General features: G+C 39.4%; 2 protein-coding genes across 2 annotated transcripts; one reads left to right on the top strand and one right to left on the bottom strand.

Moving 5' to 3' along the window:
• The first annotated feature begins 3,229 nt into the window (after positions 1-3,229).
• On the top strand, positions 3,230-9,209 carry LOC103404563 (probable amino-acid acetyltransferase NAGS1, chloroplastic). The gene is made up of 10 exons (XM_070812844.1): positions 3,230-3,688; positions 3,923-4,010; positions 4,564-4,772; positions 5,800-5,951; positions 6,072-6,486; positions 6,623-6,720; positions 7,409-7,520; positions 7,637-7,796; positions 8,417-8,489; positions 8,793-9,209. Exons 1-10 carry the CDS (start codon positions 3,230-3,232, stop codon positions 8,941-8,943), a joined length of 1,917 nt encoding a protein of 638 aa, XP_070668945.1. The 3' UTR covers positions 8,944-9,209.
• Positions 9,210-9,531: 322 nt separating this feature from the next.
• LOC103432027 (NADH dehydrogenase [ubiquinone] iron-sulfur protein 4, mitochondrial-like) lies at positions 9,532-15,215 on the bottom strand. Its single transcript, XM_008370194.4, has 5 exons — positions 14,800-15,215; positions 14,428-14,516; positions 13,683-13,812; positions 10,605-10,634; positions 9,532-9,882 (listed from the first exon to the last, which is right to left on the bottom strand). The coding sequence occupies exons 1-5, from the start codon at positions 14,956-14,958 to the stop codon at positions 9,823-9,825; spliced, it is 468 nt and encodes a 155-aa protein (XP_008368416.2). The 5' UTR covers positions 14,959-15,215; the 3' UTR covers positions 9,532-9,822.
• Positions 15,216-16,814: the final 1,599 nt, after the last annotated feature.

Here is a 16,814-nt window from a genome sequence, read left to right as displayed (position 1 = left end):
CACAAGCCAGCTTCGGTTGGGCTTGCTCCTATGCACCCTTTGGCCCAAAAACACCAACAGCTTGCTGCTAGGCTACCCAATCCCTCGGCCCGTGGCCTGCAGCCACATGTGGGCTACTTAGCAGCCAAACCCGAGGCCCAAAAGCCTCTAGGGCTTTGCCCTACTCACGGTACCCAAACCCAAATGCTATTGGGCTATGGTTTTTCGAATCCAATGCTAATTTTTGACATTTTAAATAATTTTAACCCGAATGTTATTATTATTTTTACTTCCATGATTGACCCCATTTGGTCCTGATCTATTGAATTTGTTGATGCACAAAACCGGAGGGGTCTTGGAACAACGTAAATCCGACCGTGAATCTGCAAGAAAGTAAATAACACAAGATGTATCGTGTTTCACCCCAATGTTTGGGCTACGTCCACATTGATATTGTATTTCTCTAAGATGTTGAAGAGGACTGTGAGGGTGAGAGCCCTGCTCTGAATATGAGAAGCCCCCTAATTGTGAGGGTGATGAGTCCTTTTTATAAACTAAGGGCTCATCACTTATTACATATTTGTCCCTTCATTTATTACATAATTACATTTGAGTCCTTTGAGTATTTATACGAGATCTAAATACGGAAGCCCTAAGTATGGTACAAACAGAATTAATTAAAAGTGACCTGCTGTCTATTAATCTGATAATTAATCCAAATTATTGACCTGAAGATCACTTTTGGACATTATCGATTCAATAATTTATTTGTATACTTTGAACCGTTGACATCCTTTCATAGTCCTGAAGCTCTCACACTTGAGTTACCGAAGAAACTCAAATCCATTACACTTCAATCAGCATATTGCATTCTGTGTTTCTTGCAAGAACCTTTCTTTTATGAACTAAACGTTCATAAACTAAATTGAACTTGTAGTTTCAAATTTAGTGTCTTTGAAACCCGAAGTTTTCTTAAAACAATACACCCATGAAAACCCGACGTTTTTCATGAAAACCATGTCTTAGAACTCGAATGTTCTAACTTTGATGCTTATGGATGATTCATTCCCATAGCACCAATCACATTCTTGTTCCCTCTAATTCAATGGATTGTCGAACCATCACAAGTTCGATTTCCCTTATTTGGATGTTTCTATCAAAAACCACTTTATGTGGGGTATAAGACGTGAATCTCTAAGAAGCTGAGATACCATTGTAGCCAATAATGGCATGCAAGAGCTGAATAAGCTTCCGCCAAGATCTTCATTCAAATACTTATACCCACAGAAGTATTTCCTGAACGAAGACCATCTGATCATGCGAGATATTGTCACATCCCAACTCGGGGTCCACCACATCTCAAGCTCGACTTCGCCGTAACACGATATTGTCCGCTTTGAGCCCCGACCACGCTCTCACAGTTTTGTTTTTGGGAACTCACGTGAGCAGAACTTTCCAGTGGGTCACCCATCCTGGGAATGCTCTGGGCCCTTTCTCGCTTAACTTCGAAGTTCCTACGGAACCCGAAGTCAGTGAGCTCTCAAAAGGTCTATTGCTATATGGAGGTGGGCATGTACATATAAGGCATAGATGATCCATTCATTGGGCGATGTGGGATCTAACAATCCACCCCCCTTAGGGGCCCGACGTCCTCGTCGGCACACTTCCGGCCAGGGATTGGCTCTGATACCAAATTGTCACATCCTGACCCAAGGTCTACCACATCCCGGGCTTGACTCCGTCGAAACACGATATTGTCCGCTTTGGGCCCAGACCACGCCCTCACGGTTTTGTTTCTGGGAACTCATGTGAGCAAAACTTCCTAGTGGGTCACCCATCCTAGGAATGCTTTGGCCCCTTTGTCGCTTAACTTCGGAGTTCCTACGAAACCCGAAGCCAGTGAGCACCTAAAAGGCCTCGTGCTATATGGATGTGGGCATGTACATATAAGGCATAGAGGATCTACTCCCTGGGCGATGTGGGATCTAATAGATATTGCCTGAAGCACACTATGATTACGTCCATAAATTAGTACGATTCTGAAGTTTATAAATCCGATCTAATTTTGATTGGAAAATATTTTTCTCGTCCTTCCATTTTTCTAACTCATTCCTAAAGCAGCAGTGTAGAAAACGGAAGTTTATCAAAATATCGGATCTGTTTACTACCACACATGTGAGAGAAAGGTATAGACTCAATTCGGCTGGAGTTTACCAAGCGATATAGACTCAGTTCGGTAGAAGCCTACCGAATGGTGACGCCTTGCTTTGGCAGGGATGCACCGAAGGACATGCTCTGCTTCGGTAGATATGCATTGAACAAATCCTTTCAACTTCGGCTGGAGCCTACCGAATCCAATTTTGGGTATGTCTCTCACAATCCAATTTCGAGTTTGTTTTTACAACATATGGTAGAATCAGGGCCTGCTAAGGTGTGGCATCATGCCCGAAACGTGATCCTTGACACCTAAGACCTAAAACTTCAAGAATAAGGAACAGTATTTCCGAACCTCATCCCTGCATAATCTACTTCCATCTCGATGGAATAGATCATTGGTTACGCACCTGTTCATGCCTTTACCAATGTCGTTGAGGAGTACCATTCTTGTAGTCAATATGTGAAACTAATTTTGCTCCACCGAACATCATTGGAATAATGGAATTTTGACATGGATGGCCTTGTTGGCCGAATCCCCTCAGTAAACCATTTACTTTGTGAACATTTTGCTATGTTCTTGGATTCACTTTTGGTGTTTGTTTTAGTTACAGATAATCTTATTGATATTGTCATCGAATACAAGTTAATTGAATCATGTTTCTTGTATACATGTGACCGAATTCAATTAAACACGTGATTAGGTACGAATGTGAGAAAATTAGTTGTCTGGATGAAAAGTACACTTATGAAGAGTGTATAAAGAAATTTTTGAAGTGTCAACAACAGTTCCTCACTAAAAACCAAATTTATTTATAATTTATACAATTATAATCCAAGAATATTTATAACACCGCGTATTTTATTTTATTTATTTATTTTAATTTTAATTTTTTTGAAAACACCGCGTATTTTATTAGTGTGAAATTTAAGCCCAAATAAAATATGACCAACCAACGGGCGAAAATTGTGAAGTGGTGCATGGTAGTAAACCAAAACTTCGGTGTGGGCAGTTCGAACGCGGCTACCGGAGTTCACTCCAGCATTCATTTTTCGATTAGGTCACTCTGTGTGCATTTTTCTCTCCAACCCTTCAATGGCCGCGACGTACACCTCTTTAGGAACCCACAGACGGCTCGCCGCCGTAACCTCCCAGCTAACCTCGCTTCGCCGCTCTTCTCTCACCGTCACTGAAAAACCATTGCGGCTGCCTCTGGCGAATTGCGGGAGGCGGAAGGGCAGGGCGGGAATTTCCCTCAAGTGCAGTAATAATGCGTATGGCCCCATGATCGACGAGAGCGAGAGCGATTGTGAGAACTACAATTGCATGGAGGACGAGCAGTTCGTGCGGTGGTTCCGGGAGGCTTGGCCGTATTTATGGGCCCACCGCGGCAGTACCTTCGTTGTGATTATATCGGGTGAAATTGTGTCCAATAGTACTTACTTGGAATCAATTCTCAAGGCAGGTACTCTGACTTCTAATTTTCTGAACTGTTTGGTTGCTGAGAAATTTTTATATTTGGTCTGTTTGGTTGCTGAGAAATTTTTATATTTGGTCTGTTCGGCTGCTGAGAAAATGAAACAAACAATGTCGTCAGTGGAAGGAAATATCATATTTTTATTCATTAATGTCATCAGCGGAAGAAAAAATCATATTTTTATTCATTTTCTCTGTTTGTTAGAGCGCTGTGCAGCATTTTAGTTTAAGCAAAGTTCTTTTTAATTTATTTCTCTTTGTATTATACTATATGTATTAGTATATATATTTATATATTTGGGTTTTATGCAGGATATAGCACTTCTTCATCACCTGGGGATCAGGTTTGTTCTTGTTCCTGGACCCCATGTGCAAATTGATGAACTTTTGGCACGAAGAGGTGAGTGTTTTATTGTATGTTCTTGTTATTGTAATTTTCAAATCGATGGGGCTTGTTTGGAATTCACTTATGGGATGGCTAAAAGCGTTTTCTGACAGCCCAAAGTCCTGATTGCATTTGGCAGAAAAACTTAAAAGTGCTTCGGGCTCAGAAAAGCACTTTCTGGAGAAGCACTTGCTAGATGCTTCTTCGAGAAGTACTTCTAAGTGTTTTTCCAGGTTGGATTTGGATTTTTAGTAAACATTTCAACGTGGTTAAAGCAGGTCTAGAAGAAACACTTAGGAGTACAAGTGCTTTTTAGAGAAGCAATCTCAAACGGAGCCTAAGCATGATATCATGGAGTTGAGCACAAATGTGTTTTTATTAGTGTTATTGATTTTCATATTGCATATATAAATATATATATATATATATATATTTTTTGTTGGCATGGATGTTTTAGTTTAGTTAGATTGTTAATCCTTTATGTTCTTGAAGTTGTTGGTTTGTTTAAACCATTTGAAGTGCTATAAGGTTGACACTAAGCAGGTATATGTTAGTTGTTACTTTTCAGGAAAGAAGCCAAAGTTTGTTGGTCAGTACAGGGTAACTGACTCAGATTCCCTAGATGCTGCAAAGCAAGTGGCTGGGGCGATATCTAAGACGATAGAGGCAAAGCTTTCTCCAGGACCCTCCATGTGCAATATTCGTCGACACGGTGACAAGAGTCGTTTGCATGAAGTTGGTGTCAGCGTAGAGAGTGGTAACTTTCTTGCAGCCAAGGTAAGAATCTTACTCTTTCAAAAGTGACATTAAACATTAATGAGTAAACTGTCGGTTTACCCCCTGAACTTTCACCTCATTTTCGATTTCCCCCCTGAACTTTTCTATTGGAAAATTAAGGACTCAAACTAATTTTTTTAGCCAATTTGCCCCCTACCGTTAGTTTTTCATATATTCCATCTATATTTCCGTTAAGTGAGACCATGTGCACAACATGTAAGGGTAGTTAAGTTATTTCACTCTTAAAAATGATTAAAAAACTGAAAATAAAAAAAAAAGCAAAATTTTCCCCCTATTTTTTCCCGCTAATTCCTATCCTCGATTTTATTTTTCCCTCCCATTCCTATGCATGAGAAATGACATATGGTGTTATTGTCTACCATTTTTATTTTCTCTAACAAATTAATAATTTGACAAATGCTAATGGTGCTATTGTCTCCAAAGCAGTGCATTAATATAAGAAACCTTAATTTTTTTTATGGACATGTTTCTTATATTAATGTACTGCTTTGGAGACAATAACACCATGAGCATTTGTCAAATTATTAATTTGTTAGAGAAAATAAAAATGGTAGTACATGCTTCAAGAAAAAGATTAACTTAGCTACTTATGAAGACAATAACACCATATGTTATTTCTCATGCATAGGAATGAGAGGGAAAAATAAAATTGAGAATAGGAATTAGCGGGAAAAAATAGAGGGAAAATTTTTATTATTATTTATTTTCAGTTTTTAATCATTTTTAAGAGTGAAATGACTTAACTATCCTCACATGTTATGCACATGGTCTCACTTAACGGAAATATGGATGTAATATATGAAAAACTAACGGTAGGGGGCAAATTGGCTAAAAAAATTAGTTTGAGTCCTTAATTTTCCAATAGAAAAGTTCAGGAGGGAAATCGAAAGTGAGGTGAAAGTTCAGGGGGTAAAGTTTACCCAACATTAATTTGTTTTCTTGATTTGTGATTTTTTTTTGGTTGGTACCGAATTCCGTAAAGTACAGCTGCTATTTCGTTTTTCAGAGACGAGGAGTCGTTGCAGGTGTTGATTATGGGGCAACAGGTGAAATCAAGAAAGTTGATGTTTCTCGCATGCGTAAGAGGCTTGATGATGATTGTATTGTGATATTGAGCAACCTGGGTTATTCCAGCTCTGGAGAAACTTTAAATTGCAAGTATGCTAGCACAGTTTCTGTTTGGGTGGTGATTATCTATTTTGTTGATAATTATATGCTGCCGACTCCTTTTGCATATATAGTACCTAAGCTGATTATTTATGTTTTTATATATTTCAGCACGTATGAAGTTGCAACAGCTTGTGCCTTGGCTATCGAAGCAGATAAACTTATCTGCATAATAGATGGTCCAATTCTTGACGAGAGTAGACGCCTTATTCGCTTCTTAACTCTTGAAGAAGCAGACATGTTGATTCGTAGGCGGGCTCAGCAAAGTGAGACAGCTGCTACCTATGTGAAAGCTGTCGATGAAGAACATCTGTCTGGTTTTGGATATGATGATCATATTGCTACTCACCAGAATGGGAGGGCTTTTAAGCAAAATCATACTGCAAGGTTTCACAACGGTGTTGGTTTTGAAAATGGGAATGGATTGTGGACTGGTGAACAAGGTTTTGCTATTGGAGGTCATGAGCGGCTAAGTCGATTAAATGGTTACCTTTCAGAATTGGCTGCTGCGGCCTTTGTTTGCAGGGTAAGCTCATAACAGTTCTTTTTTCCCCCTGGTTTACAAACTTCGTTAAATATTTGTCTGCATAGCTTAAAGTCCCAGCTTCTTTATATGTTGAGTCTGAAGAACCCAGCCAATGGTAGTTTCTTTTTATTGCCAGGGAGGTGTTCAAAGAGTACATCTGTTAGATGGCACTAAAGGGGGCATGTTATTGTTGGAATTGTTTAAAAGAGATGGATTGGGGACAATGGTGGCTAGGTATGCTATTTTTGCAGTAAATGTATCCGTATTTTTGTATACTTTGACGACTTTCTGATGTCAGATTATAATAAACTTTAATGTGATGATAAGCTATGCTGATGGTCCTAATTGCCAGGCTTTTTGTTGTTGATGTGATTATCTGCTATTTATATTTTCCTGGTTTATGTTTGTTTCCTCTTTTATTGCTTACTAGCCTGGTCATCATTTTAGTGGAAATCCAAGCAGCAATTCTTCAAGTCACATTACATCTATAAATTCATTGATAGAATATTAGAATTGCACGAGTTCATAGAGGTTGTTTCGGTCTCGTTGTGCTTGGATTGTGCATAAAATAAGCTCTTATGGTTCCTGGTTGTTTTGGTCTTATATTTGTATTTTCTAATCACTAGTTCAAAAAATAGTTGGCATTCCAAAAAAGTTATCCTGCACTTCTCCCAAATAGAGAAAAGGAGGGAGGACTGTGACATGATGTTTTTGGAGTGCGAATAACAATTCCCAATATTTTTCTGCCAATGAATTCTCATCATTGCCGGTTAATCATGCTAAGATTGGATACTGTTGAAGTCTAACTTCAAGAGCTTCCTGACATTAATTATGAAAACGGAGAGCAAATAATTGTACCTAGCATATGCATAAGTTTTCCTCTATCTATCCACTCACACGTGCATTAAATGTTCGACCTTAGTGACCTGTATGAAGGAACCCGGATGGCTAGGGCATCTGATTTCTCTGCAATAAGACAAATTATACAACCTTTAGAAGCAGCCAGCACATTGGTTCCAAGAAGTGATGAACAGGTTTGTGTTCCCGGTCTTTCTTAATTTTTGTTTTTCAGAACCTTCTATTTTTTACTTGTGATTATTAATTAAAACTGATCTTAATTATTTTTTTTTAACTGAATTTTTGCCAATAGCTACGTGAAGAATTGGATTGCTTCGTTGTGGTGGAAAGAGAAGGCCAAATCATTGCATGTGCTGCTCTTTTCCCTTTCCCAGAGGAGAAATGTGCGGAGGTTGCTGCTATTGCAGTTTCTCCTGATTGCCGCGGTCAAGGGCAGGGTGATAAATTACTTGGTAATATACTATACAAACTTGAATAAGCATCGATATGTCTTTGCTCTTGTTGCTTTCCTCATTTCTTTCTGTCGTTTCAATGGTCATTACTGAGCTTATTTTCAACATGAACTGTCGAAAAGGGTAATTATATTCACAAATCACAATAGCTGATTACAGAAAAATATGCCAAATTCTACATGAACCTCTTAACCAGGAATGAGTGGTCAAATCACATTATAGCCGAAAGTGTGCATTTGTTCCTCGCAGCATGTCAATTGATTTTACTCTACAGAAAGAAATGCTTTTACTAGGAAGGGGGACACCCGATGCCCGATCAAATGAAAAGTGGATTGTATATTTAAGCGGATACAGATAGGGCAGAAACATGAGTAACAGGTCACATCATATTTCTGGGCTAAGTTGCATATATTTGGACTACATCTTGTTTCTTCCTGTTCTTTTTTCTACTGAACATCTTGAATTCATTTAACCCAAGATGCTTTGAACTGAAATTTGGGATCCAATTAAAAAAAAAAAGGGATAATTTGATATAATGTATATTGTATATCCATAAACTTTATTATCGTTACAGTTGGATAGTCTGTAGTTTAAGAATTTTGATTTTTTAATATCTGCAGATTACATTGAGAAGAAGGCATCCTCCCTTGGATTAGAAAAGCTTTTCGTGCTCACAACACGCACTGCAGACTGGTTAGTTCCCACTACTTGAACTACATGTATGCTCGTAGAGGTTTCACTAGTTAATGGAGTAATGTTTCTGATTTACTTTGGTTTGGAGCTGAGGATGAAAAGGAACAGCGTAATCTAGTTGAGGTTTTTCGTTGTGGAATCAGTCCAATTTGTTGTGGTCGCGAGAGGGTTAGATATGCCTATTCCACATATTTCTTGGTGCTTTGTAGGAGTGATTCTTCCGCAATATGTTTTACTTGTTTATAAGCAGAGAGAGGTTCAATGATCTGTCTTGAAGAATGACACCCGTTGTCTATAACACAGGTTTGTGAGACGTGGTTTTTCACAATGTTCAATTGAATCAATACCAGAGAGGCGGCGGACAAAGATCATTCTGTCCCGTAAATCCAAATATTATACCAAGCACTTGTTACCAGACACTAGCGGAATTACTGTTAACAGGGTGTTCACATGAGGTTGAAAATGCTGGCGGCAAATCCTCTCCCCGCCGGGTTTAGCTGCTGAATCATGGTCGATACAACTTCAACAATTTCAATCTGGTTCAAGGATCATCCGAGCTCTAAACCGACCATCGTGTTGTCACACTGACGGAATAACGATTTTTTCTTAATAAATGATCGGCGAAGTTGATTTTATATAATAAAATCGATATTTGGAGGTGCTTGCCTGAACCAGAAGCCTATAAAATTTTTGATTTAAAACAAGGTTTGATATGATTCATTAGCTATCGATGACAGTTCAAACCGCCATTCATAAATGGTACATAATGACCATCGAATGTGGGCAACTGACTCTAGCACAACCTTTAATTACCGTCGAATGTAGGCAGCTGTCTGTAACACTAACTTTTGATTTTATACTGTTTTCGAAACAGATAGTTAAGACTCAACACGTAATTTCAAAACCCCGAGGTCCTTGGCGTAACAGGTACCATTCAACCAACAAAGAGACTTGGCGTAAAGAAGAACAAAGGGATTGAGATTTATGCAAAGGAGGGAAACAGAGAGGAGAGGGACAAGAAAACAATTCACACTGCACCGAATTGTAAGCAAAAAGTATAACGAAATACGACCCCGGGAATACAATAACTGTAAAAATACAATCAACCATAGAGGGCATACAAATGCAGTGTCATTTATGCCAAAGAAATAGGGGGAGATACTTCACAGCATGAATCCCGTTTATTATTGTAGTCGGTGTTTCATTTGGATCAAGTGTGTTTCATTTGGGTCAAGTAACACGTTCAATGAAATACAACTAAGGAAACTGCAAAGCATTGATGCACAACCTCCCTCCTGAGATAGAACCCAGAAACAAAACCATTGAAACAAAATTAACTCTCCTCAGTTTTCGGTAGGCCTTTAAACTTGAAGTTGTCTGCATATGCCTTCACCTGAAACTAGAGCTCGGTTAGAGAAAAAAAGCACCAAACTTCATACAAATAACCATTTGATGCCTAAACATTCCGAGAATGCAAAAAGATGAGAGGATCCCTAATTGCAGAAAAGAAAAGCTACAAAGGAAGCTGGTCACCAACTTAAGAAAATTTATATCTCAAGGACACGCAATTCCTCACTACTCCAGTTCTTTAACAAATTCAAGAAAAATTGCCAAATTATACCACTAAACTTCCAATGGACTATGTCCAACAGTTTTGTCAATGCCATCACAACACATTATCTACTCTTCCACACACATAGCTTGTGTAAAGCAGTTTGATCTGTTTTGAGAAGGTAACCATGGCATGAATTGGCAAAACCAAAAGGAGAGAGAACTGTGTAACTTCAATGAAGTACTTGGTTCAGGAAATTATCACTTAGGTAGCTCAAAATTAATAGATTGAAACTATAATATTTACACAAGTCCTTAAGAGTAAGTCTGAGCTTTATTAACAGAGAAGAAAGAAACCAAAAGCTGTGTTCATGAAAATTGAGGATGCATTTATATTCTAATTCCCAAACAAAACCACCGTCTTAATCTCAAATGACAACAGTCTGCTGTATGCACCCTATCCCTAAAACCCAAAATATATTCCCAAAAGACCAAAAGATAAAGAAACTGTTATCATATGAGAATGGAAATAGCTTCAGAAAATATGAAGAAAGAATCACATACCCTCAATAATGGTGTTTGCCGCCTTTTAACCTGCAGATAAGTTCAAGAACTGTTGTTAATAGGTCAAAGGGAAGTTATTTTAAGTTTTTAATGTACACTAACGGTTATAGGGCTACTAGTCTTTTGTACCATACTTGACCAATCCCGAAACTACCGAACACCGATCAACGTCATACCTTCAAGGACCCACTGAGGGGTTCATGTTGAGGCACACCTACTGAAGTACAAGAGTTTCCCTCCAACCAGGAGGCCAATCACAATGCGACACATGTCAACGTTAGAATAAAGCTCATTGAGTCCCACATCGACTGCTGACAAAAGCTAAAAGGAGACTATTCTCCTACAATTAATCCCTAATGTCATTATTGTACTTAAACTAGTCATTAGAACCCACTGATAATAATTATGCTTAAACTTATGTATTTGTGTAAACCCTTCAATGTTAATGAGAACTCATCTACTCCGTAAACGTAGCCAAACTTAGGATGAACCACGTACATCTTGTGTTTGCTTTCCTATCTCTATCTATTTACGTATTATCCTCACCAGGTGATCGGAGCAATCGAGCGAAAGTCACAAACTTGACACTTTACGTTGTTCCAAAGTCTTCACCGATTTTGGGCATCAACATTTGCCGCCGTCTGTGGGAATCGACACAAAAGTCATGTCGGTTCTCTCTTATTTTTTTCATCCCACCACCGTGAAACTCTCACAACCTCCCTCACTCCACCGTAAAAAAAAAAAGGGTCGTACCCAGTGCACAAGGCTCCCGCTTTACGCAGGGTCTGGGAGAGGTGAATGTCGGCTAGCCTTACCTCCATTTATGGAGAGGCTGCTCCCAAGTCTCGAACCCGAGACCTACCGCTCATGGGCGAAGGCACTTGCCATTTCTTTCGTGTTCAATGCCTCCATTTCTCAGAACCAATGCCTAACCTCCAACCCAAACCACCTCAGCGCCGGGAGACCCTCATTTCTGCAAACCCACAGAGCCACCACCATGGTGGCTCCATCAAAATCAAAACCGGGTCTCACTCCCTCTCAGAAATTCCATCATTTCTTGAATCCTAGAGAGAGTTCAACGAATCGGAGCCCAAATCCCTCAAAATCAAACTAAAAGGGATCTAAAGTGGAGGCCATGGTCAGAAGAACTGTGGAAAGGACGGCAGCTGCTCAAACTCAGGCTGCAATGCGCAGCTGTGACCTCCACAACGAGCAGCTCACAAGGAATCGCCACCACCACCGGAAACTGGAGACTTGGACTATCAGATTCTCACTCAACCCGAGTGGTACCGGTGCTGAGAAGCTCACCACGAGCAGGCCCTGTACCGTCACTGCCATCTCCATTGTTTGGGGAAAATCCATCGGAGAAGATAAGGACTCCATCTTCTCCAAATTATTATTGTTTATTTAATATTTTATTATTATTATTTTGTGATATATATATGTGTGTGTGTGTGTGTGTCCCCATTGTCATTATATTAAGATTACATGCTACAATAGTCACATATGCTCAGAACACTTTCCATCATATTTCACCAGTGACCAACATATTTAGGCAATTACTTATGCAATATTTATTTATTGCCTAGTGATATTGTGATGCCCTTAACAATGTCACATATAAAACAACTCATTTACCACACAACTTACATAGTATGACGTTATGCTTTTGCCAAATTTTGTGATCGATTTATTGATTATGCACTCATGCTTAAACTATCATTTATTGTCAGGATCCGTTGATCAACATTGTTACTGATTAAAGAAACCTATCGACCACTATTGATGAACTTATAGATTGATGAGCCACATGTTTATGGGGACAAAGATTTAGTCCGAACGGTGGTCTCATGTTTGACCAGACACCCGCTTGCTCGGACACTCGCTCATTTGGACACCTATGTGATCGGACACCCGCGAGCTCGGACACCCAATCATTCGGGCACTTACGAGATTGGACACCCACAAACTTGGACACCCTTGAGCTCGGACCTCGACTCACGGACCCAACTTGTGGACCTAACTCAAAGTCCCTACGTATAACCCCAACTCAAAGACCCGATCCGTGGACCTGACCCATAGACCCAATATGCGAACCCGAACATGCGGACCCGAGTGATGTCGAGAGTTAACTCATAATGAGCGCAAGCTGACGTCGAGTGCATACTTGCAATGAGAAACGCCACGAGCCGAGTCGCCTCGCAACGAGCACCGCATCCAGTCGAGCAACCGCCTCGCCGCGAGCATTGCCTTTAGCTGAGCAACCTCGCAACGTGTGCTACCTTTAGCTGAGTATTGCTTTACGTTAAGCACCGCCTCATGTCGAGTACTAGTTCCGGACAACATCTAGTCATTTTGGCTTGCACATGGATTGGATTTGAAGTCTCCAGCCAAAAGACTCTCTTGACTGAAGACTTGAGGGACTCCTGTTGTACCATACATTGGGCCTCATGACCTAGCCCATGATGTATGTAGGAGGTGAAGGAAACCCTTATTCTATAAAAGGGATCCTCCACTCTCACTTGAAGGGGAGAAAAGGAGGAAAAAGAAGAGCAAAGAGAGAAAACCCTAGCCTCTATAGTCTCCATGTACATTGTAACACATATTTTACATAGTGAAACCATATCGACACCAATGTGGACATAGCCCCAACTTGGGGTGAACCACGATATATCTTTATGTTCTTGTGCGTTTGTGTGATTCACGGTCGGATTTACGTTGGTCCAAGATCAACCCGATTTTGTGCATCAACACCACCAAAACGAGATATGCAATTACAACAACATTTTGAGATGTAAGATGGTATCTGCAATTCACTGGATATATGCCTAGTTCTTTCTCCGCCTTTTGGGGAATGAATACATCCCTAGATTGAAAACACACAAGATGAACTTAAGCTCAATAAAGCCAACCCTATAATGGTCAGTTTCTGTTTGTGTTTTACTAGAAATATCTAGGACATAATGCGGGAACACTGCATAAAGTCAAGCAAATGCTGGGAAAAACTATAAAGTATCTTTAAGTCAAAACACATGAAAATATATTTTTAGCAGCACGAAGAAAATGAACAAAACATACCACATAATCCCAACCATGTCTCTCTGCAAAGGACCTTGCAGCGTCTTCACTGTCAAAACCCAGTGTCGAATCACCGACATGTGCGTATGGGTCCCCAGTGGAAGTCCAGCCCATCAATGGATTCTCCCACCTACAAACATATCATGGAGATGAGCTATTAATCATCCAATTATGCTAATAATATAATCATTCGATAATTATGAGAGAACAAAAAAAAGTTTATTTCACAGCTCAACTGAGAGATGACATGAAATATCCCAATCAAAATCCAAGAGACACCATCTAGCTAAAGCAACACGGTTTTCAGGTTTTATTGTCATTCTAATTACAGTGGACTGCTCAGAAAAGGTTAAAAAATATACAGTGTTATCAATGAAGAGATTCACTGATAGTCCAAGAATTGTTAGCTGGTTATTATAGTTATTTCTTACTTTCACAAAATAAGTAGTTTGGTTTGATATCAAACTTGACAAGAGTAGCTCACGTGTTCAGAAGGATCAAGCTAAAATTTAACACAAAATCAAAAGCATAAGTATCACTTCAAACGCAACATTCACATTGTTCAACAGAAAATCTCAGTGCACAACATTACACTTAGTAGAAACTAAACAGAATAAAACCTATCTACCCACCATGAAGCACATCAGAAGATTTTCACAACCCCAAAAACTAGGATAACCAAAGAAAATCCAAAAATCTATAACCAAATCGGCGAACAACAACAATGGGGACCAAAAAACCATACTTCTGTGTTGACACAAAGTTGATCTTCCACTTCCCAAGTTTCCCTGATCCTTGCTGAGACGCAGTTCTTGCAGGTGAGTATATTATAACCTGTCATATACGCTCATAAATCAATAAAATTCCCAATCACAATCAATTTAAAATTTAAAAAAAAAAATGATATTAGCCATGTATAGCTTGTAACTTTCATTAATAAAAAAAATGAAAACTTCAAGCCTCGAAATTACTATTTTCCTACAGATACAACGAATTCGACATATGCCCAGTGCCCTAATTCGATCGATAAACCAAAAACTAATCCATTGGAGAAATTAAGTCAAAATTACAAAAGATTCCGAATTGAGTTTCAGAAAGAAAACGAAAGGGGTCGTACCCTCCGGCGGAGATGTTCATCGGGAATGCCAGCGACCTTTCCGATCTCACCGGGCATGTACTCAACCAGAGCGTCCGCCGAGAATGGCCTGGACCCTGAGGCAACAGAGGCTCGGAGAAGACGAGCGTGGTTTGACATGCGCTGCAGAGAGCTCGCCATTGCCGGTTCACGAATCAACGGAAGAACCAAAACTCGCGCGCGCCTTGTGAAATGTAAAACTTGCAGCCGGAGCGGTGAAGACCAAAAGTAATATTCAGTGTCGTCGTTCTAACTATTTTGACAAAAATTGCTGTTTCACTCCTCTAGTTTGAAAGTATATAAAAATTGCCCATAACTTTGTTGAACTCGTGCTATTTAAACCACAAAGTCTAATAAGAGCTTCTCAATTGATTCTTTTAACTGTAGCTCTTCAAATACAATGAATGATCTTGAATTCTTTTTATATTTATAGATTTTTGTAGACAGAAATGAAGTCTCCAATTTAAGAGGAAATTGTAGCAATGATCCCTCAACTTTATTTCCATGACCATTGGTCCCTTAACTTGTCAAAATGTGCAGCTATGATCCTTTTCCTTAACACTGTCAATAAATCCGTTAAATTCAGTCATGTGCATGGCACATGAGATAGATTGTAGGGGCAATTAAGGAAACATATTATTTCCCAGGTTGAAGTCAATACCCATCTCCAGGTTGAAGTCGATACCCATCGCCAGAGATGAGAGTGTTTACACCTATGTAGGTGAAAATCACAACACACGGAAGCAACAAATAAGAATTTATGCTTAATTCCAATCTTAGACAAACGCAAAAAGGGCTCAGAGCCATCATCTTCTTCTCCTCCTCTTCTACAACTCTCTCTCTCTCTCTTCTTTCGCTCTCTGAAAGTTCTGACAGGGACAATGACGGTGGTCTCCGCTGACGTCACCAAGCTAACGAAGCATGAGGTGCCTACACTCGCATCCCCCCCCCCCTCTCTCTCTCTCTCTCTCTCTCTCTCTCTCCCCTCCCCCCCCCCCTTTTCATCTTCTTCTCCGTGACTGAATGAATGAATGGCATGTTTTCGTTCGTTGCTTTTAGGGTTTTTCAGAGGTTTGCATTTTATCTATTTTCTGTTCGCATTTTACTTTTTGTCCTGTTTGGTTCGCCAGAAAATGAAATTCAAAAAATACCCAACATTTCCCTTTCAATTTGCTTCTAATTTTTAAAATTAAAGTATTCATGGAATTTGTTGTACTGCTGCTGCAGTTGCGCAATTGGCATGCAGTGCGAATTAGTGTTTGGTTTTTTTAAGCATTTTTTTTTAATTTTCCTAGCATTTTCTCGAAAGCCAAAGTGTACTTCGGGAATTGGGAATGCGAGCCCTTTTTGCGTTTGTCTGGGATTGGAATTTGCGTTTGTCATAGACCATGGAGGCCTTACGAATTGTATTTTGATGACTTAAATTCATGACGGGAATGGTTTGTTTAATGTATTTGATGACTAGATGTGTTTGATTAGAATCTTGTTTTCATGATCATGATTAAGAATTTGAATGGATGGGGAATGGGTATCGACTTCAATCTGGGGACGGGTATTGAGCTTTAACCTGGGAAATAATATGTTTCCTTAATTGCCCTTACAGTCAATCTCATGTGCCATGCACATAACTGAATTTGACGGATTTATTGACGGTGTTAAGGAAAATAACCATAACTGTACATTTTGACAAGTTGAGGGACCAATGGTCATGGAAATAAAGTTGAGGGACCATTGCTCAAATTGGATTAAAGTTGAGGGACCATTGCTACAATTTTCTCCCAATTTAATAACTTGGTTTGTGACGTGGAATAGGCGACTGAAATAATCAAAGAGCAATTAGAAAATTATATAATTTGCAACAAACAAGACTTATCTATTGTAAGTATAATTTACTGAACAATTATGGAGGCCATAGAGAGAGAAAAAAAGAAAGGTGCGGCAATAGAGAAGAAGAAGAGAGAGCTGTGTAATTATGGGTGTGTTCTATTCCACCTCAT

The sequence above is a fragment of the Malus domestica genome, chromosome 15 (assembly GCF_042453785.1).
Source record: "Malus domestica chromosome 15, GDT2T_hap1".
Classification (NCBI taxonomy): Eukaryota; Viridiplantae; Streptophyta; class Magnoliopsida; order Rosales; family Rosaceae; genus Malus; species Malus domestica.
The sequence above is the reverse complement of the archived record's forward strand: the minus strand, read 5'-3'. Positions and strand labels throughout refer to the sequence as shown.

Coding starts and splice junctions, on each gene's coding strand:
- LOC103404563 (XM_070812844.1), top strand. CDS start 3,230: ATGGCCGCGACGTACACCTCTTTAGGAACCCACAGACGGCTCGCCGCC. Junction 4,011..4,563: donor TGAACTTTTGGCACGAAGAG/GTGAGTGTTTTA, acceptor GTTACTTTTCAG/GAAAGAAGCCAAAGTTTGTT. Junction 6,721..7,408: donor TTGGGGACAATGGTGGCTAG/GTATGCTATTTT, acceptor GTTCGACCTTAG/TGACCTGTATGAAGGAACCC.
- LOC103432027 (XM_008370194.4), bottom strand. CDS start 14,958: ATGGCGAGCTCTCTGCAGCGCATGTCAAACCACGCTCGTCTTCTCCGA. Junction 13,813..14,427: donor AACTTTGTGTCAACACAGAA/GTATGGTTTTTT, acceptor ATATGTTTGTAG/GTGGGAGAATCCATTGATGG. Junction 10,635..13,682: donor GACATGGTTGGGATTATGTG/GTATGTTTTGTT, acceptor ACTTATCTGCAG/GTTAAAAGGCGGCAAACACC.